This window comes from Echeneis naucrates, chromosome 5 (genome assembly GCF_900963305.1).
Source record: "Echeneis naucrates chromosome 5, fEcheNa1.1, whole genome shotgun sequence".
Lineage (NCBI taxonomy): Eukaryota > Metazoa > Chordata > Actinopteri > Carangiformes > Echeneidae > Echeneis > Echeneis naucrates.
In genome coordinates, this window is record NC_042515.1 from 13644885 (window position 1) to 13665230 (window position 20346).

The 20346-nt window shown below is 41.1% G+C and overlaps 3 protein-coding genes across 4 annotated transcripts; all 3 read left to right on the forward strand.

Annotated features, from left to right (window-relative positions):
• The first annotated feature begins 797 nt into the window (after positions 1-797).
• Positions 798-5885, forward strand: LOC115043165 (protein transport protein Sec61 subunit alpha-like 1). Its single transcript, XM_029501388.1, has 12 exons — positions 798-881; positions 1511-1578; positions 1700-1765; positions 2738-2816; positions 2907-3038; positions 3131-3240; positions 3765-3918; positions 4006-4166; positions 4286-4483; positions 4625-4816; positions 4908-4984; positions 5662-5885. The coding sequence occupies exons 1-12, from the start codon at positions 875-877 to the stop codon at positions 5846-5848; spliced, it is 1431 nt and encodes a 476-aa protein (XP_029357248.1). The 5' UTR covers positions 798-874; the 3' UTR covers positions 5849-5885.
• Positions 5886-8009: 2124 nt separating this feature from the next.
• On the forward strand, positions 8010-13534 carry uroc1 (urocanate hydratase 1). The gene is made up of 19 exons (XM_029502925.1): positions 8010-8135; positions 8887-9017; positions 9272-9365; positions 9470-9529; positions 9616-9744; positions 9829-9890; positions 10056-10122; positions 10409-10552; positions 10635-10723; positions 11115-11177; positions 11282-11461; positions 11579-11676; positions 11758-11830; positions 11922-12111; positions 12214-12312; positions 12406-12505; positions 13000-13081; positions 13181-13280; positions 13394-13534. Exons 1-19 carry the CDS (start codon positions 8010-8012, stop codon positions 13532-13534), a joined length of 2028 nt encoding a protein of 675 aa, XP_029358785.1.
• Positions 13535-14168: 634 nt separating this feature from the next.
• On the forward strand, positions 14169-18594 carry LOC115043496 (MAP kinase-activated protein kinase 2-like). Of its 2 annotated transcripts, none has more exons than XM_029502034.1 (10): positions 14169-14797; positions 15878-16017; positions 16549-16613; positions 16703-16782; positions 16891-17017; positions 17226-17301; positions 17436-17560; positions 17865-17950; positions 18056-18136; positions 18226-18594. In XM_029502034.1, exons 1-10 carry the CDS (start codon positions 14561-14563, stop codon positions 18376-18378), a joined length of 1170 nt encoding a protein of 389 aa, XP_029357894.1. In that variant the 5' UTR covers positions 14169-14560; the 3' UTR covers positions 18379-18594. The 2 variants fall into 2 exon arrangements, with proteins under 2 accessions (XP_029357894.1, XP_029357895.1); XM_029502035.1 differs by having other exon boundaries at positions 18059-18136.
• The last annotated feature ends 1752 nt before the right edge of the window (positions 18595-20346 follow it).

The following is a 20346-nucleotide window of genomic DNA, read 5'->3' on the forward strand; positions in this document are numbered from 1 at the left end:
ATCATTTGCATCGTCAGCCACTGCCTGTTGGGAGTAAAAAATAAAATTAAAAAACAAAACCCAGCATGAACCAATAAAAGGGTTCATACATAGCACACTAATTGAACCAAAGCTCTCAATTTGCAGGTTCTGAGACATCACAAATCAACTGATAACCCGCTGTGACTAACAAACGAGCTAACCAACAGCAGATTTTTTAGTTAAAAACAGACTCCTCTTTGCCTTTGTGTCTGTCTGAGGCTGACAGTGTTGACACACACTGCCCTTTCGCTGAATCCTTCTCACTCCAGACAGCAAACACAGCCATATATGCTGGTCAGGCCGCTGGCAGTTACAAGCACAAAAATAAATAAATAAATAAATAACACAAACAAAAACAGAAAAAACTCCTCATTCCTTAGCCTCTCCAGTGTTGAGCTCTGCCCTTTCTTCTGTCATCATTTCCAACAGCAGTGAGAGTGAGAGCCGGACTCAAGACCTGATCCAGTTTTCTGAAGGAGGTGGGTATGGATGTGCGTTCTGCGTGGGAAACACCATGATAAACCAGGAATAAATCATTAGAGAGGAAGATATCTTAAACACACATGGAGAGGAAACTCCTTCTTCTCTGTAATGGTTTTTTGTCATGAGAGAACAACTGTAATGGTGCATTCAGAATTAAAGGCCTGAATAGACATATGAAAAAGGTTTTATGCTTCTGCAGCGCTTCTGTACGCTGTTCCGCTGGGTCTTTAAACGCAGCAGCTCCGTCTGTAGTGGTGACGTGTCTCTAAAGTTTCTCCTCCTCCTGCTTCCTCCCGGCGCCTCAGTAGTGAGACCGACTCTGCTCAGATTTACACATTACAGGGGCACCGAGGTGGACTGTCGGGACATCATGGGCAGTGAGTATGATTTGTGCACTGTCGGTCTCTGAGACTGACCTCTGAATCATCCGGACCAGGATCCGAACCAGCGCTGGCTGTTTTTGACAACTTATCAGCTAACCGAGAGCCGGCGTCGGTAGCGGCTAGCTCATGTTGCTAGCGAGCTAGTTGGCAGTTGGATTTGTACTATTATGAGACATTTTGGGTGAAAACTCTTTTTAGATTCAATTGAAGCCTGGTGGGGGTTTTCAGACGCAACATTTGTTGCTCATAGTGAGATTTTTACGAAGCGCCGAGCTGTTTCCTGTTTGCTGTAAGTGTCCTGTAAGCTAACTTGTTAGCCGCTCATTCAAAGACATTGACAGTCTAGTGATGACGACGCATAACACCGCCGGTGATGTCTGCTGGAGCCAAATCCGCTCACAGCTGCTCTCTGCAAACTGCACACTGTCATCATGCCAGCGGACGAGTACGATGTCTGCCAACATTGGGAGAGAAAGCATTTTCTTTGATGTGAAATCCGTGATTTGGTTAATGTAGTTTTAAATTTGCCGTGAGTCCGCCCCTCATTCACTGCCACGTCCCACTGAGGACCAGCCATTATTTCTGTAGGTAGGTCGTTTTAACACACTTCTTTTTGTTTCCAGTCAAGTTCTTGGAGGTGATAAAGCCATTCTGTGCAGTTTTGCCAGAGATCCAAAAACCTGAGAGAAAGGTGTGTATTTTTCACTTTATCCATTTTTTGTACGTTTGCATACAATAAGAATCCTCTTCATGCTGCCAGCAAAACCTCAAAATGTCTGAAAAGTTGACATCATATTGTGCTTGACCAACAGATCCAGTTTAGAGAAAAGGTACTATGGACTGCCATCACTCTCTTCATTTTCCTGGTGTGTTGCCAGGTAAGAGTCACTATTAATTAATTCATTGCTCTGTGTATCTTCTCATACTTTCATGGTCCAGTCATCTGAGAGGTTTCATATTTTTGAACTGGAAGTAAATCACGTGGTGATGAATCTGATTGACTGTTTCAACCCAGTATTTCATTAATGTAATGTAACCACAAAGTCTTTTGTAGAGTGATTATGGTATTATGGTAAATCCTAATTTATCTTAATTACTGCATTATCAGTTATGTCCTAAAATTTGAGTGCTTGAAAGGTATGGCTTAAATTTGTATATTGTGTCTACAAGCTAAAAGAAGAAGCGGTCCTTTAAGGTTTGTATAAAAGTGTAAATAAGCGGTCTTATTCTGTAGGGTGTTGCAAACCAATTTTTTTTTACGTTGACTTAATGATTTACTGATTAAACTTCTGTTAATCAGTCTATCAAGTGATTAACTTAGCAGGCTGCGCTTTACCTTCTGCAGTTGACTTAGGACTCCATGCCATGTTTATATCTGCTCAGTAACTGTGTCTGCATAATTAAACAATCCAAACTCAACACAATTTGTATGCCTGGGTGACACCCCAAATGTGATTTTGATACATTTTAGCCAAAGTTGTGCAATATACATTATAATTCCTGAGAGCATCTCCTTACCTCTGACACCTCAACATGTCTATCCAGACCTCACTGTGTGCTTTTTGTGCACTACTTTACCTAATCTCATTTCACTTATTGGACAGATGTAGCACCTAGTACTTGCAGCAAGGCCTCCTTCTAGCTCTAGTGATATACACTATCACTCCCATTTAGGTTTCTTTGGATATAAACATCTGTCGAATGAATAAATGTACAAGTGTTGCACATAGTTTTCACTTACATAAATTGTTTGGTTCTATTTTGTGAATAAAAGGTTTGGAAATAATGTATGCATTAATTTCATACTTAAGTGGAAAAGGTTGCACACACTGAACACTATTTTCCTCCAGATTCCCCTCTTTGGCATCATGTCGTCAGACTCTGCAGATCCATTCTACTGGATGAGAGTAATTCTGGCTTCAAACAGAGGTATTGGTCAACCTAAAACCTGAATGAAATATAGAGTAAATACATGCCTGCCCTCCTGCAGGTTTAACCAACTTCCATGTCTACATCCAGGTACGCTGATGGAACTGGGTATCTCACCTATTGTGACCTCTGGCCTGATAATGCAGCTGTTGGCTGGAGCTAAAATCATTGAAGTTGGAGACACACCAAAGGACAGAGCCCTCTTTAATGGAGCCCAGAAATGTAAGTTATCATCAGGTGGTGATTTTCTAAATCTTAATAGACTTAAATCTATTAAGTCCTTAAATTTTCAAACACCTGTTCATGATTTTCAGTATTTGGAATGATCATCACAATTGGCCAGGCCATTGTATATGTGATGACTGGCATGTATGGAGATCCCTCAGAGATGGGTGCTGGAATCTGTCTACTCATCATCATTCAGGTGAAAAGAATTTCTTACATCTATGTAAATGAACCAAAATTATATAGTTGGTCGTCATTGTTGTCTCTAAGAATAAACAACAGCCAACAATGTGAAAAACTAGAAAAAATACTTATGTAGAGCAAAGTAAAAAAAAAAAATAAAAATTTATATAAATTAATACAGCACATTATTAAAAATTAAGCTTCTTTGCTTCCCCAGAGATCCTTCAAATATGAAACTCTTATAACAGACATTTCTGCTACTAAAGAACTAGTAGTTGTCAACTTATAATTGTCTTTGAAATAAAAGGTATGTTACTGACCATTAAACTAAGAGTTTGTTAAGAGTTGTTAGAAATATATGATCAACAGGCTACTTCGTGAGTAAACTCAACCCACCAAAGGAAAATATTTCTCAGTGAAATATTGTGTTAGGAGTAAAAGTGTTGTGTTGTAAAAACTTGGCATAGCAGTGTTAAAGAATTTCACATGACTGACTCTGTGCTTTCTGAAATGACTGAATCTGTTGTTGTTGCTGTTTAGCTCTTTGTAGCTGGGCTGATTGTGCTGCTGCTGGATGAGTTGCTCCAAAAGGGCTATGGTCTTGGCTCAGGGATCTCACTGTTCATTGCTACCAACATCTGTGAGACTATCGTCTGGAAGGCCTTCAGTCCCACGACTGTGAACACTGGAAGAGGTAAGAACTCACAAAGTGGCCAGTGAATAGTTGTCATGTTGCTCTCTAAGAAATATACATCACGCTTGTGTCCTCTTGTGTTTTTAGGCACAGAGTTTGAGGGAGCTATCATTGCTCTTTTCCATCTGCTGGCAACTCGTACAGACAAAGTGCGCGCTCTGAGAGAGGCCTTCTACAGACAGAACCTGCCCAACCTTATGAACCTCATCGCCACAGTATTTGTTTTTGCTGTAGTGATATACTTTCAGGTGAATTTTGTCTTTTCTTTTGTGTAACGCTAAACTGCCCAAGTTCTAAATTGGGTGATGGGACATATATTTTGGTTCAGTTGTTCACAGCTGTCCTACACATTGACCTCTTCTCACAGGGATTCAGGGTGGATCTGCCAATCAAGTCAGCCCGCTACCGTGGCCAGTACAACACCTACCCAATCAAGCTTTTCTATACCTCCAATATTCCCATCATCCTGCAGTCTGCCTTGGTCTCCAACTTGTACGTCATCTCTCAGATGCTTTCCACACGCTTCAGTGGCAACTTCTTGGTTAATTTGCTTGGAACTTGGTCTGTAAGTATAGATTTCATTTGAGTTATACAATCATCATTATTTTTCATTTATTTGGTGTTTATCTTTCTATATAAGGGAACATTTGTCTGCCCATCAAAGCATGCATTCTTTCATTTCTCACGTTTTTCCCTTGTCATGCAGGACACTTCATCAGGTGGTCCAGCCCGTGCCTACCCAGTTGGTGGACTGTGTTACTACCTTTCCCCGCCTGAGTCATTTGGTTCTGTTCTAGAGGACCCAGTCCATGCACTTATCTACATTTTCTTCATGCTGGGATCATGTGCCTTTTTCTCCAAAACCTGGATTGAAGTCTCTGGCTCCTCTGCTAAAGATGTAAGTTGTGCCTGTTTTGTAGCAGGTGGTGCTAACGGTACATTTCAGACAGACTGTGCTTTAAACCTCTGTTTTTTTCACTATCACCTAGGTGGCCAAACAGCTGAAGGAGCAACAGATGGTGATGAGGGGACACAGAGAAACCTCAATGGTCCATGAACTGAACAGGTAGAATTCAAATTGTTATCTTAAACATTAATTGTAACCTAATTGATGAAGTCCAATATGATTTAAGCATCTAATTAGATGTTTGAAATTCTAAAACAAATCTGCGCGTTTGAGTTCTTCACCAACTTAGTTGCATTGCCACTGCAGTGTGGCACATGTCTGATTTTTATTTATTATTTTTTTATATACATCCCTGTTAGGGTTTTTCCAAAATGTAGTTTATTGTTACTGTGTTAGTTATGAGAGTATGGTTAATGTGTGAGCAGAAGTGTAAATTGCAAAATGAGGGGTGTCATCGATCTCCATTAACCCCTGCTTATTTTCTATGGGTGAACGTTGACAAAAGTGTCAGTGACAAAGTGTCAACCATAATGTTAAAAAGTAAAATATGAAAGCAGCTTTTGTTACTCCTGACCTTTTTCTTTGGTGTCTCCACATTCTTCCCTTGGGTGTGAATCTTTAATATATACTATGTAAGAAATAGTTTGAACAGTTTGGAAAACACTCCCTTTTTCAAGGATAGATGTTTCCCTAACTAGCTGCTTACTGTAGCTTCTAACTGCTACTCACAAGTATCATGAATGTTCTTTTTGAACCTTTCTTGCTAGTCGCATCCTTTAGACTGGCAGATCATAAAGTACCATTGTTCACCTCCTCCTCCATGTTTTCTGCTCTAGGTACATTCCCACGGCGGCTGCCTTCGGTGGACTGTGTATCGGTGGTTTATCAGTGATGGCTGACTTCCTCGGAGCCATTGGCTCTGGCACTGGTATCCTGCTGGCTGTCACCATCATCTATCAGTACTTTGAGATTTTTGTGAAAGAACAGAGTGAAGTAGGCAGTATGGGGGCCCTGCTCTTCTAAAAAAAAAAAAAAAAAAAGCCAACACCTAGCAACCATCCACCAACTTTTATTAGGTTCACCAACCTTGCATCTGTTTTACATCCACGTGAAGCTCCTGCATCATCAATTTCTCTGTGTTTGAGGAATCCTTTCAGGAATCGCAGCTGAAATGCAATGTTCTTAGGTGGTACGACTACACAGCCTGTTGCTTCCTGCACATATCCTCCACAATAACACAGTCGGACATTTCAGTCCATCAGTTTTTCTAGCTCAAAACTGGAGATTAAGATTCCCTTAGTTCCATTTAAAGGCTTCATTTGTGAATTGAAGTCCTGTGGGATCTTGGCTTTCTTTTTTCTTTTCTTTTTTCAAACCGACAAAGAGAGAGCTTCAGTATGCAGGCATACTCGACTTGGAAGAAGGTGGTGGACTGCCAGCTGTGTGTGTACAAGCACTCTACCGTCTGCTTGGTGTTATCTTAGTTTATTATTATTTTCGCTTCCAACTTTATTTTATTTTGTTAACCTGCCAATCAGGTAAAGGTATGGACCGGGACCTGAACTGACAGACACTGAGTCCAATAATGTGTGTTTTTCCTTATTTTTGTCACTGTATAGGGTTGAAGAGGAAGTGGAGCTCACATTGGGTTCCACGTGTCAAAATGTCTTGATTTTATTTTTGTGACCAGCCATTCAAAAGAACAATCAAAAAAGAAAAAAGGGTCCAGTCTTCATGTATGGCATTCCCAGGGAGCTACAGTATTAACTCACATGTCACATTCATTATTGTTACCCATTTCCTAATATTTGTTTAGATTTTTTTAAATGATCTGTTCCAGGTATAATCTCAGTCACTATTTCAGACCCAACAAATTATGATTTCTGTACATAGGCTATGCATTGAATGACTTTGAATTTGTCTGAAGTGTAAGATAAAGTCTTTTGAATATGTAAAAATAAATACATTTCTCAACAAACTTGTATAAAAACATTCAGCAATCTTTGTAAAGAAAGACTTGAACTGGAGTTGTTTCCTCACTTGGTAGGGCCTCACAGGAGCAGCCAAAAGGGCCGTTCAATCTGCCAGTGGCGCAGCAGAAAAAGCCAGTAGGTGGCTTTGATTAAAGAGCGCTGATCTGTTGGTTGCTGCTGTGATGTGAGTCGAGGCCTGATCAACCCTCGCTGGGTCGCCTGGACGAGGGTGCGTGTTGTGAGACTCAAAACACCTTATGACCCCAGGTCACAACACTGATGCATCCCAGCGCATCCTGGAGATGTTTCTTGAAGATTCTTCAAGAAGATCTTTTGAAAAATGGATGGAGACCGAAACAGAGGCTACGGAAAGAGACAAAGTAAGTGATATGTAATGTGATGTGATGTGAGGAAACCCACAAAGGCACCGGGAGAACATGCAAACTCTGCACAGAGGGGCTTGGGTGTCAACTCGAAGTAAATGCAGCTGAAATTTTACTAGTACATTTTAAGAAATATTTGTGGTACATCTATGTTTTCTGCCTGATCATCTCCAGTTTCTCTAGGCCTAAACTTTCACTGGCTGCCAACGGGAGCAAATATTTCATTTGGACTCTAGAAGAAAGTAAGTATGCAATGATACTTGATACTTTTCTCACACTTTCAGAAAAGAGAAGAGAGGCTCTACAGAAATGTAGTATTAGTACAAAAAATATCCAAACATGCACATGCATAAAAGAGAATGATACGGAGTTGTAGGTGTAGGATTTTTGTACAAGCACTGATTCATTTGAGTTGTCTGTGGTATTGGTGCCTTTGAAGCGACTTTGTTCTTCACAAATGCTGTTTTCCTGTCCAAAGGTTCTGGGACACATTTTTGTTTAACTGAGTTACGTGTCTACGTATCGGGGCTCAGAGGTCTGTTGAGATGTTTGTCCACTGAAGCGTGCGCAGCTCTAAAACCCCCTAAGGGATCAATAATTACCAAACACCCTTTTCTATCCACAACATGCCATTGGTGGATTGTGAAGGAGGAAGGCAGCCAAAAGGCCAAGGGGACAGAAAGATAACGAGAGATCACCCTTTAACTACACAGCCTTCCTCTGCTTGGAGGATCACCTGCAGGAAGAGTGACAGCTGCTTTCAGTCTCCAGCCTGAACTCTTGTCTCTAAATTACTCTTCAAGTGTGTGATAGAAAATACCTAACAGGATGTCTACTTTAAAGGATGTATGCTCTGGTTTACCTCTGGATCCATTGCCACCTAACCGGGGAAGAGATCCCAGTGTGCCACATGCACCTGTCCGCACCCCAAACCTAACAGCAGAGGAGGAGCGAGTAAGTGACTACCCTATATATATATATATATATATATATATATATATATATATATATGATACTTAAAAGTAATCATATCACAAGATGTATTTTTTTATGTCTGATATCTGTATTAAAAAATACAGGTATCCTACATCTTGTGATGTACAAGTGTAGGATTATTATTATTATGATGGTCATTTTAAGCCCAAAATCTAGACCCTAAAACAAAAAACTGTAACTGAAAACTCTGCATACATTTAGAAAACGCTTGCATACCTAAATGCAACAGAGTCAGCATACAATTAGAAAATTAGCTTTCCGCTGTGAATTATTAAAATTTCATTTCTGTGGAAAAAATGTATGAACACACTTTCCACTGAAAGAGAAGGCTACCTTCTGGCATCACCATGAAGTCCTTTGTTTCCCACACAGGGTCCCACCGCACTATCAAGTTTGACAAATGCTCAGTTTTCTATTTGCCAGATGTGCAAGCACAAATTGGAATAATGCCAAATTGTGGACTCTTGTTGCATCACCACCGTTTGCTTGTGGATGGCCCTAAATATATTGATTATTTTCTAAGGTTCACTACTGATTGCTCAAACTGTGAGGGAAAGCTTAACTCAATAACTACAGGTGATCCAGACACTGTTCTACCGCTGACAGTGCATAAGGACAAACGAAAAATAGTAAAGCTGCTTTGTCTGCTGTTGTTAAAATACTGATTTTCCCTGCGTTCACTCACTTTCTTGACTCTGTTTCACTTTAGTTGGCGTTGAGAAATGCTCTGCGTTACTTCCCACCCTCTCACCACGCGACACTTGCTCCTGAATTTGCTCAGGAGCTGCGACAGTATGGACACATCTACATGTATCGCTTCTGCCCCACATTATCCATGAGGTGAGCCAACCTGTTGGCCAGAGTAAAAAAAAAAGTTTAATATTTAATGTCTAATGATATGATGTTGTTGTTTTGTTTTTTTTTTTATCGCACAATGTTACACTACAAACTGACAACCCATAATTTTCAATATGACAAAATAAAAAGCAAGAAAACATACATACAAACAGCAATCTGAGTCTCCAAGCAATTTCCCTTCAAGTCCTGAAAATTGTACGGTTACCGTGGTGACGTGTTTCCCTCTGTCCCCTCAGAGCGTACCCCATAGATCAATACCCGTGCCGCACACGACAAGCAGCCTCTATAATGTTAATGATCATGAATAACCTGGACCCAGCAGTTGCTCAGGTGAGCTTCTTCCACAGCATGACTTGAATTGACTACTCTTGAGGAATCACTGAGCGAAGTAGCTCCTTTAAATTTGTTTTATTTATTCTTTTTTAACCTTACAGTTCCCCCAGGAGCTTGTTACCTATGGAGGAAATGGGCAGGTGTTTAGTAACTGGGCCCAGGTCAGACCTGATTTTCCTTGTTTTTGGAGATGATGTACGGAGTCTGAATGGACAGATACTGATGGTTTTTGTGTGATTCGGGGCAGTTCCGCCTGGTGATGCATTACCTGAGTGAGATGACAGAAGAGCAGACTCTGGTCATGTACAGCGGTCATCCCTTGGGCCTGTTCCCCAGCCTGCCCTCCTCACCTCGGGCCATCATTACCAACGGCATGGTAACTGCCCAAAACACATCTTAACTTAAGAACTTGCAATACACATACAAGACAAATTCACATTTTTTCTTTTTCTACATTCAGGTTATTCCAAATTACTCCTCTAGAGACCAGTATGAAAAGATGTTTGCTCTGGGTGTATCAATGTAAGTTTTAAAGGTGCTTGTCACATGTGGCTTTGGTTTCTTCATGATTTGTTATTATTATCATTATTATTATTGTTGTTGTTGTTATTAATTAGATTAATGATTTTTTAAGAAAATGTTATCATGGTCTAAAAGGTGCTTTTCACCTCTGTTGTGTATTTTCAGGTATGGTCAAATGACTGCAGGCAGCTACTGCTACATTGGCCCTCAAGGGATTGTGCATGGCACTATGGTTTGTCAAATTAAGACTGAGATGTCCGTACAACATTCCAGTATTTCATTCATTACTTTAAAATCATATAAGATTATGATGACATGTACCTCAAGATAACAAACACCTCAAGTCTTTGGCACTCAATCAGTAGATGAACTCCTCACAGCTCATAAACATATGCAGACTGTGCCCATTTTATAATAGACAGAGAGCCACTGTTTTTATGCAACAGAAGACATGTTTCCTGCTGGGTGAGGTCCTTTTAATGTTGTTTTAATCCTCTTCCTTGTGATTTTCTGGGCAGCTGACAGTGCTGAATGCCGGCCGGAGGTACCTTGGCTCTGGTGATTTGAGGGGCCGTGTATTTGTCACCTCTGGCCTGGGGGGCATGAGTGGAGCTCAGGCTAAAGCTGCCGTCATTGCTGGCTGCATTGGCGTCATTGCAGAGGTCATGTCCCATTCATACTGACTGAAGAATGGAGGAAGACCGACGTATGCTCATGAGATTGTGTAACTTGTTTTCTGTCTAGGTGGATGAGGCTCCTCTTAGAAAGAGACATGAACAGGGCTGGTTGATGGAGGTGACTAACAGCATTGAGCACTGCATCCAACGCATCAGGTAATAGATATTCTTTTCAGATGTCAAAATAATGAAAACAGGTTGGTAGTTATTTAGGTTTTTTTTTTCTCCCTCTTCCTTCCTCTGTCCCTCTTCTTTGTTTTCCTTACCTTTAAGGTATGAATGTGACAATCTTAAATGTCTGTGGGTTTTTCAAGTTTCTATCATTCTAATCATCATCAGACAGTTTATTTATACCATTGTGTCCCATTTTATAATCTCTGCATATGTTACATATTTATTCATTTGTATAGCAATTAGTATCTGACAAATAAATGTGGGGTTAAAACAATGCAAAAGCATGAAATAGACTGATTCAATGGGAGTTATTTGCTTACATGTCTATATCCTGTTTATTTTTATTTTTATTTTACTAATATGTGCCATACAGGGATGCCAAGAGATCCAGCAGTCCTCTCAGTCTGGGTTACCATGGCAACATCGTGGACTTGTGGTGAGTAAGTGGAGACAATGCTCCGATGTGACCCATGTCTGCACCCGCTGTACAGTAAAGCAGCCCCCATGCTGACATTTTGTCCAACTCTGCCTCTGAACCAGGGAGAGGCTGTTGCTGGAGTATGAGAGAACAGGAGAGCTCCTGGTGGATCTGGGTTCAGACCAGACCTCCCTTCACAATCCGTTCAATGGAGGCTACTACCCAGTACAGCTGAGCTTCCGCCAGGCAAATCAGCTTATGTCAACAGATCCTAACCGTTTCCGAATGATGGTCCAAGAAAGGTTAAATCAATAGACACATAAAGACTACATAATGGCACATTAAGATTAAATCCTTCCTGTCTGTATTATAACTGGTACATTAAGTTAAAATAACCGGTGTTTTACACACTCTCACAGCCTGAGGAGACACATAAAGGCCATCAACAAGCTGTCCGATGCTGGTATGTTCTTCTGGGACTATGGCAATGCTTTTCTCCTGGAAGCACAGAGAGCTGGTAAGTCATTTCTATCAAACTGAAAGGGTCATAATTGGCCTCATTCAGTACAATACTGAGAGTTACATTTATCTTATGTAGGAGCAGAGGTTGAGAAGGTTGGAGGAAGTGCAACAGAATTTCGTTACCCTTCTTATGTGCAGCACATTATGGGGTGAGACTACATTAATAAACCATGATCACTGAATATTTTCCTCCTGTCTTGAGTTACCAATAATCTGGCTCTCTTTCCATTTTTACTGCAGAGATATTTTCTCTTTGGGCTTTGGCCCGTTTCGCTGGGTATGCACATCTGGCAACCCTGAAGACCTTGCTATAACAGATAACATTGCTGCTGCTGTCCTGGAGGAAATTGGGGCCACTGTGACTGATGATATCAGACAACAGTACAATGACAACATCCACTGGATCAGAGAGGCTGGAAAACACAAAATGGTCCTTATCCTTCTCATCACTCCCTGCATCTGCGCTCTTGATGCAGATCACAATTAAGAGAATGCTCTACAACGGCATCATTTCCTTTGTTTATGTGTTAAGGTTGTTGGTTCCCAAGCCAGAATCCTCTACTCTGACCAGAGAGGAAGAGTTTGCATTGCTTTGGCAATCAACCAAGCTATCGCTGATGGAAGAGTTTCAGTACGTGGCTCAACAGTCCTCTGAGAGCATTCTATCCAATGCCAAGTATTCAATAGCAGTTCAACAGTGTGGTCTGTCATTTCTCTCACTCAGGCTCCTGTGGTTATCAGCAGAGACCACCATGATGTTAGTGGCACAGACAGTCCCTTTAGAGAGACATCTAATGTTTATGATGGATCTGCCTTCTGCGCAGGTAAATGCAGTTCACTACAGCTAGATGCAACTAAGATCTTTCCAAGTTAAATCAAACTAATCATTACTAAAGCAGGCTGCCTATTTTAGATGAATCTTTTGGAACCCCTCCAGGTGTTTGGGTTGTGTTAAAGGAATCTGATAAACTAACAATAGAAAACAAGTTTTTACTGTCATTTCACGCTGATCTGATGATGGAAAACCAAAATGCATGTTTGCCAGTTTTATGTTTTTCTTTGTGGACTGTGAACTGAATTGACCTGATGCCTTGAAAGTGAAGACTTGTGACTATTGATTTGAATCCTCAAACATTAGAACAGCACTTGAATCCTCTCAGAGTCCATTTTAATTTACTACTAATATGCAAATAGCTGGGACTAAAACTTGTGGTTTTTCCACAAACTTCCAACATTGGGAACCTACAGTCTCTTTTTACTTTTTCTCTGTCTCTTAATTTTTATAAGCCAGAGGGCTCACAATGTCACCTTCCTACAGATATGGCAGTCCAGAACTTTGTTGGTGATGCATTCAGGGGCGCCACATGGGTAGCCCTGCACAACGGCGGTGGTGTTGGCTGGTAAGACTTCCTGAGCATTGCTATGTGGGAATGTTTTCATGAATATTTATTTTTATATTTATCCATCACCATGTCATTTCATCTTGACTTCACCCGTAGGGGCGAGGTAATGAATGGAGGATTTGGTTTGCTTCTGGATGGCTCAGAGGAGGCAGCAAAGCGTGCCAGCCTGATGCTCAACTGGGACGTCTCCAATGGGGTGAGAGAGCAGAGAAAAAAGTGTCATGCTTAGTTCCTGCCTCAGTCGTTTTTGCAGTCTGCTCAGATTGCCGCTCAGATGTTTGCTGACTTTCTCCAATCTGTGTGTTGCAGGTGGCTCGTCGTTGCTGGTCTGGAAACTCTAACGCCTATGACACCATCCAGCGTACCATGGAGGCACACAGACAGCTGCGAGTCACCATGCCCTTTCCTGTACAGGATGAGCATGTGCTGGACCGGGCCCTGCAGGGATAGACAGCCCTTTAGTCAGTGAGGTTAACAACCAGATGTGGACACACAACCAAGGAAACAGACAATTGTGATGCCACTAACAGGCTATAAATTTTGTGTGTATTTTATGCTGTAAAAAAGGAAACATTTAGTTTAACACATAAAACTGAATGGTACCAAAGCAAAAGACAAAGCAGCAAGTTATAATTTGTCCTTAGATATTAACATTTTCCAATTGGATATCTAGACATTTAGGTTTTTGGTAAATAATTAAAACAAATTCCAAGCAACCTGAGAAAAGTCAGAGCGATTATAATTTATTTTTTAATTGTTATGTTTGGTGTCTGTTGCATGCTTTTACTGTTGAAACTGCGGAAAGTGTAAGCGTGTCAGTGTTACTACCGGGAACCAAACAAACAACCTGAGAACAGCAGTAGCCTGGAGTCTCCACAGTCCTTATCCAGGACCGTAATGTACTTAATAAGCTTCCGCTGTGAAGCCCACCCCCACTTCCCTAAAACATTCATTTCTGGTCATGACTGTGGAGCTGATTCCGGGATCCTCCGTGCGTCTTTACGCGCGGTTGTGCCTTTAAGAGAAGAGAATGGAGAAGGAATCCGAGCTGCTGCGCGCTGACGTAACGATCCTGAGAGGCTGGAGGGCTCTGCAGAAAGAGGCAGATAACGGTGATGAGGACCAGGCTGGGGGACCGCATTTTTTCCAGCTTTTAGTTTTCCCTTTTACCGTTTAGTTTGTTCTGTTCTCCCCACACTGAAATCCGGCGCTTGGTTTGACACTAGTGAATTTCTTTCTGCCAATGTAACGGTGCGGATTGAGACCTCCGCCCTGTTGCGTCCACATCGAGGAGGTTTTTATCAATTACAGAGCACATTTTTTCTCGGACAGGGTTAAAAGTGGGTCTGTATGTTCTGTCTGGTCCTCTGGACAAACGCGATCTGGACTGCGATGACACTGGATGTTTCCTGTGGCAGAGACTGGTGACATCTGCTCTTTACCACTGTTGGCTTTTTCACAGTAACTAAAAACAAAATGCATCATAACCAGGAGGAGCAGACGGGAAATCCAATTACTGCGCAGCACAGAGACTCCGATAGCCTGGACGCTGACCCCGCTGACCTCCAGCCACCTGCTTACTCTAAACTGGATTTTCGGAGGAATGCAGTGACAGATGACTACAAAATCACTGCCCAGGTCCTCGGCCTAGGAATCAATGGCAAAGTGCTCGAATGTTTTTGCAAGAAGACCGGAGAGAAATGTGCCCTAAAGGTGCGTGTCTGCCTCTGTGACCTGTGTGATCCAGCCCGTCCACTGAAGGCTGCTGCCGCTGGAAGAAAGAGATAAGCAATCAATTATTCATGTACCCTCAGTCTTTGTGGTCCCCGTTTTTTGTTTTTGTTTTTTTGACTCTGGTTTCCACTTTATCTGATTAGTTCAGTTGAACTGGAGCAGTTTCAGTTACTGGGCTGGACGGTGGAGGTGCCTGACAGATCAGTGATGTGCTGTCTGGGATGTTTGGCACAGCTTCCTCTCTGCTGGGATGATTGTTGTGTGTTCATACCTCACATAAGCACCAATGCACAGGAAATTTAACAAACTTAAAAAAAAAAATAGTTTTCTTCACTCAAAAAATAAACTTTCAGTTTATTCTATAATTACAATCATTTTAAAAGGCAACTATGGCAATAAGTGTGTGGAGAAAATCTGAGCTAGTAAGTAAATAAACAGCACATTGTAGGATTGCAGACAAGCCTTCGCAGTTACACACAGGAAGAGTAGCCCAAACATATCAAAATATGCAAAGTGATAATCCTGTGGTTTGTTCATAAACCCATAAAACAGGAATAGCTCAGCCTTCTTCCGTAGCTGGTGCCCAAAATGTATTTCAACGCCTACTAGGATTTGGGCTGGGGTCTGCATGTCTGGAAAAATAGGATATCCTCCTCCCACGTCTGAGATACCATTGCTAGGCACTCGGTCTGTAGAGATAGAGCATGACGCTGCTAGATGCAGTTTTACAGCCTTCGGTCTTAATGTTCTCTGTGGAAATCACTGACTAGCAAACGCTTGCAAATGAATAGCGTTAATAGTGCCTATTAGCGTTAATAGTGCCCCACTTACTGGGCACAGTAAGTGGCCTCACATTGGGGTGTGTGTTTTTGTCTGCATCTTTATTGATTTTTTTTTTTTTTTTGGGGGGGGGGCAAAGATGTCTAACCAATTGTTAAAAAGAGGCTGGTCAAAGTTGGACACAGATACAGATGCAGGTGTAAAACCCCTGCACATATTTCAATCTGTGCAGTTTTAACATGTTTTCGCTATGGCTTGTTTTCATTGCTTTTGGAACAGATTCTGTATGACACTCCAAAAGCCAGACGGGAGGTTGAGCTGCACTGGCGAGTGTCTGGAGGCCCCCACATTGTCCCTATACTCAGCCTGTATGAGAACATGCACCAGGGGAAGAAATGTCTCCTCATAATAATGGAGTGGTGAGCATTACCAGGACTGTGGTATTTATTGTCTCCTTATTTTAGACCTGGGAGGGAGATTTCACATTTTCTTTAATGTAGAGCAGATCTGTGCTCAATTGTTCAAACTGAAAAGCACCTTTTAAAACTGAATGTGGTCAGACATCCTGAACGAATTGTTCGCTAATGATCTGAATTTGAGTTTGTGCTCACATCTGATATCTGAAGCCTGTGTGTCTTGAATCAAGCCCTAACTGGAACACCAGGATTCAATTTTCATTTCATGTGTTAGCATCAGCGTTAAAGTATAAAAATAACACTAACATTGCATAAATGCTACTTCTTCAGAGGATTTTTCATGTAATGCGTGGTCACTGTTTGAATCATCTGAGTCTGCTGTGGCTCAGAAGACTGCACTCGTCAGAACAGTAAATAGTGACAGACAATGACCTGCTTTGTTATCAAACCATGATTACAGTGGAGGACTGTAGTCAGTTGCCAGGAGTCCCCCTCACTGTCCCAGTTCTGATTGCATTGTTAATCTTGTCCCAGTATGGAAGGAGGAGAGCTGTTCAGTCGCATTCAAGCGAGAGGGGACCAAGCTTTCACTGAGAGAGGTGAGCAGGAGTTCATGATTTGTAGTTTAAGATATGAGCCTCTATGGTGTATCATGTCTTGTTACATCTACGCCATCTCTGTCCATCAGAGGCATCAGAGATCATGAACGACATTGGCACAGCCATTGAGTACCTCCACCACATGGACATCGCTCATAGAGATGTTAAGGTACTGCTGCTGCTGCAAAGCCATAATAATACATCATTAGCTCAATGAATTGCTTTGAATGTTTATTATTATTTTTTTTTATCTTCTCATTCTTCATTTACACATTAGCCCGAAAACCTGCTCTACACCACCAAGGAGAGTAACGGCACTCTGAAACTGACAGACTTTGGCTTTGCTAAGGAGACGACATTGCATAACTCCCTCCAAACCCCCTGCTACACTCCATATTATGTTGGTGAGTGTTTGATTGATTAATGGTATTGAGACCAGAGTGGATGCTACATTTGTGAAAATGTAATAAAAATGTAGATCCAAGGTTTTATTTTGGATATGATCATTGTCATTCACTCTGATGTTTGCTTTTCATGTGCGTGTCTGCATGTATGTCCTTCATTCTTTGCACCATTGTGCTGTTTCTTTTCTGTATCTGTTTATATATTTAGCCCCAGAAGTGCTTGGTCCAGAGAAATATGACAAATCATGTGACATGTGGTCTTTGGGCGTTATCATGTACATTCTGTGAGTATCTTGTGTGTCTACCTTGTTTCACCTAAATGAAATGTCTGTGCCCATGCTGGTATAATATATATTTATGACCAACTCTCCACTAAAGGAGACACCAGAGTAACATAGTCTTCTCTTCTGTTTTCTAGTCTGTGTGGATTTCCACCCTTCTATTCAAACACAGGTCAGGCCATTTCTCCAGGAATGAAGCAGAGGATCAGATTGGGCCAATATGAGTTCCCCAACCCTGAGTGGGCTGACGTTTCAGAGGAAGGTAAAAGATGTAACAAATGTTTAAAAGGTATATTCACAACTTAACCTGAAACAAAACAAAAAGTATGCTGTACCAACCTAATCGTGACCCTCAAAACTGTGGAAAAAAATTTCCATTTACAGCAACATAAGTGTCCTCTTCAGGTTGCAGTCAAAGGTTTGACAATGATGTCAAGTCGATGTTGGATTTAGCTGACACTATTTTATCCAAAGTGGAAATGATAGGCTAGCATTTTATTAAATGCCAATTAGCCAAAACCTATTGGATCCAATGCTTCAGGTTGTTTTAATCTTGTCCTCTGCAGCCAAGCAGCTGATCATTCAGTTACTGAAGACTGACCCCAATGAAAGGATGACCATTGGACAGTTCATGAACCATCCCTGGATTAGTGTAAGTTGAAACTTTACAGACCTTGCAAGTACAGACCTGCTATTGTTCCATTGTCTGCCTGTATATTCATGCATATTTGTGTTTTGTTTTGTATTTTTATTGCAGCAGTCAATGGTGGTCCCTCCAACACCTCTTCACACCTCACGGGTTTTGACAGAGGACAAGGAGCTATGGGATGATGTGAAGGTCAGGTTTGGCATATTGTTTATTGTTGGACCACAAGGTGGCAGTAATATATCACATTGGCAGCATAAAACAGCTCTGTCCTCCAACAGGAGGAAATGACCAGTGCCCTGGCCACCATGCGAGTGGACTACGACCAGGTGAAGATCAAAGACCTGGACACGTCCAACAACCCGCTGCTCAATAAGAGGCGCAAAAGGCCCATGGCTGAAGGTCCTGATAAAGGAGGACAAGCTGATGGATGAGATAGAGATGAAGAAGTCACAAAGAAATGACATTTTCTTAAGAACATGGGAAAATTTTGATTTGACAAAAGAAGCATAAAAAATGGACTGAGAATATCTTCCCAACTATTTACTGTATTTGACCAACTTTTTCTTTTTCATATCACTCAGTAGTCTTTTATTTTAATTTACACGACACTAACATTTTGAATAAAAATGTGTGTTTTTTATGTTTTGCAGCTGTGTTGGTTGTGTTTGTCAGACAGAGAGAACTAAACCTCTTCCTGTGGAGATGCTCATCCCCTCAAGTTTTATGGCCGTGCAAGAGAATGGTACTTCATAAAAGTCATAAAAGACATTCACTATGCAGGATAGTACCCTGTTATTGCATCACTCTTTGACACGCACATTAAACAGGACATTAAAGCCAATGGAAGGATTAAATGGTGCCATGCCTCAGATCCATCAACCATACCAGAAACCTTTGCTCAGTAGCAATGTCTTCCTCTGAGAGGCTTTGCCTGGCCGCTAATTGCTCCCTGTCATTGTTAACTCATGTAGCTCTTGGCTGAAAAGGTGGTGAATTTTTCAACATGTCGGATAAACTTTGAAAAATGAAAACAGTAACTTTGTCTTTAAACCCACTGCGCGTGCAGAGTAAGGACAGCTGTAGCTAGTGATGGAAGAAGAATGCCAGAGAAGAGCAAGATATCGATACCGGAATACAGGGAAGTTGCCAGGGATTTGAGGCCCTCAAAAAGAAAATTACACCTCTTAGCCGTCCAGACAAGAAAAATATTTAGCATAATTTTAAGAATATATATGCATTTGAATGTATTTTTGAACTATAATTTCCTTCATTCATTCCAGACTTCTCAAGCCCCTCCCAACAAATTTAGATATTTTTATATCTGCATATGACTTATATGAGTGTCAGCTCTTTGTTATGATGGTGACGCCCAGTAGGCACACACACACACACACACACACACACACTTATTCTGCTATACCTGAGCACAAACCCATCGGACAGGTCTGAAGTGACAGACCGAGGAGCTATGTGCTGCTGATAAAGCAGGCCTGCACATACAGACACCTGCATGCCGGGTGTTTCTGTTGACTAACACAGACTGCAGTCTGAAAATCTGAATGTTAATATGTGACAGTAAAGTGCTTAATTATGCTTGCTAATCACTGAAATGTATGTGCATTCCTTTGTTTCAAACACTTAAATATAACTACTCTACTCTTTGACAGTTTGGCCAGTTTGACAGGTTAAGGTCAGTGGAGTAGTAATGCAGCTGGCCTCTGTGAGTGTATAAGTATGTGTGCTCTATTTCATCTCTCTTTTCAAATTTTGTGACTCCACAATGTGGCGAAATACGTAAATGATTCTTATTTGAATCTTTAGTCTTAGTTCACCGATGTGGTGATATTTAGTTGATGATTGTAAGTACTGCAGAATTACACTATTGCAAAAACCTTATAAACATTTCCACAGCAAAAAGCACTTAAAGTATTAAGTTACCAAAAAAAAAGCTATTCTTACCCAGCGTAATAGAAGTAATGCTAAAATCATCTAGAATTTATTCAATAATACATTATATTTATATATCTTTATTTATTCTTCCGTGATATAGCTTCTCACATATTTCTCTCTGACATGTAACACAGTAAAACTGTGGTAAAATGAAAATACTACTGTATCAAATGTATTCACTTTGAATACATATGATTAACAAATGTCCTCTTACCATCCTGATGCTTGTTCCATTGACTGTCCACTATACAAACCAATATAGTGCTTCATTTGGATAATTGAAGCCAGAGTTCTCCAGCTCCGGTCCTGGAGGGACACTGTCCTGCATGTTTTAGATGTTTCCTGCTCCAACACACCTGATTCAAATGAGCGACTCCTGATCAGACTTCAGCAGAGCCCGATGACGAGCTGATCATTTGAATCAGGTGTGTTGGAGCAGGAAACATCTA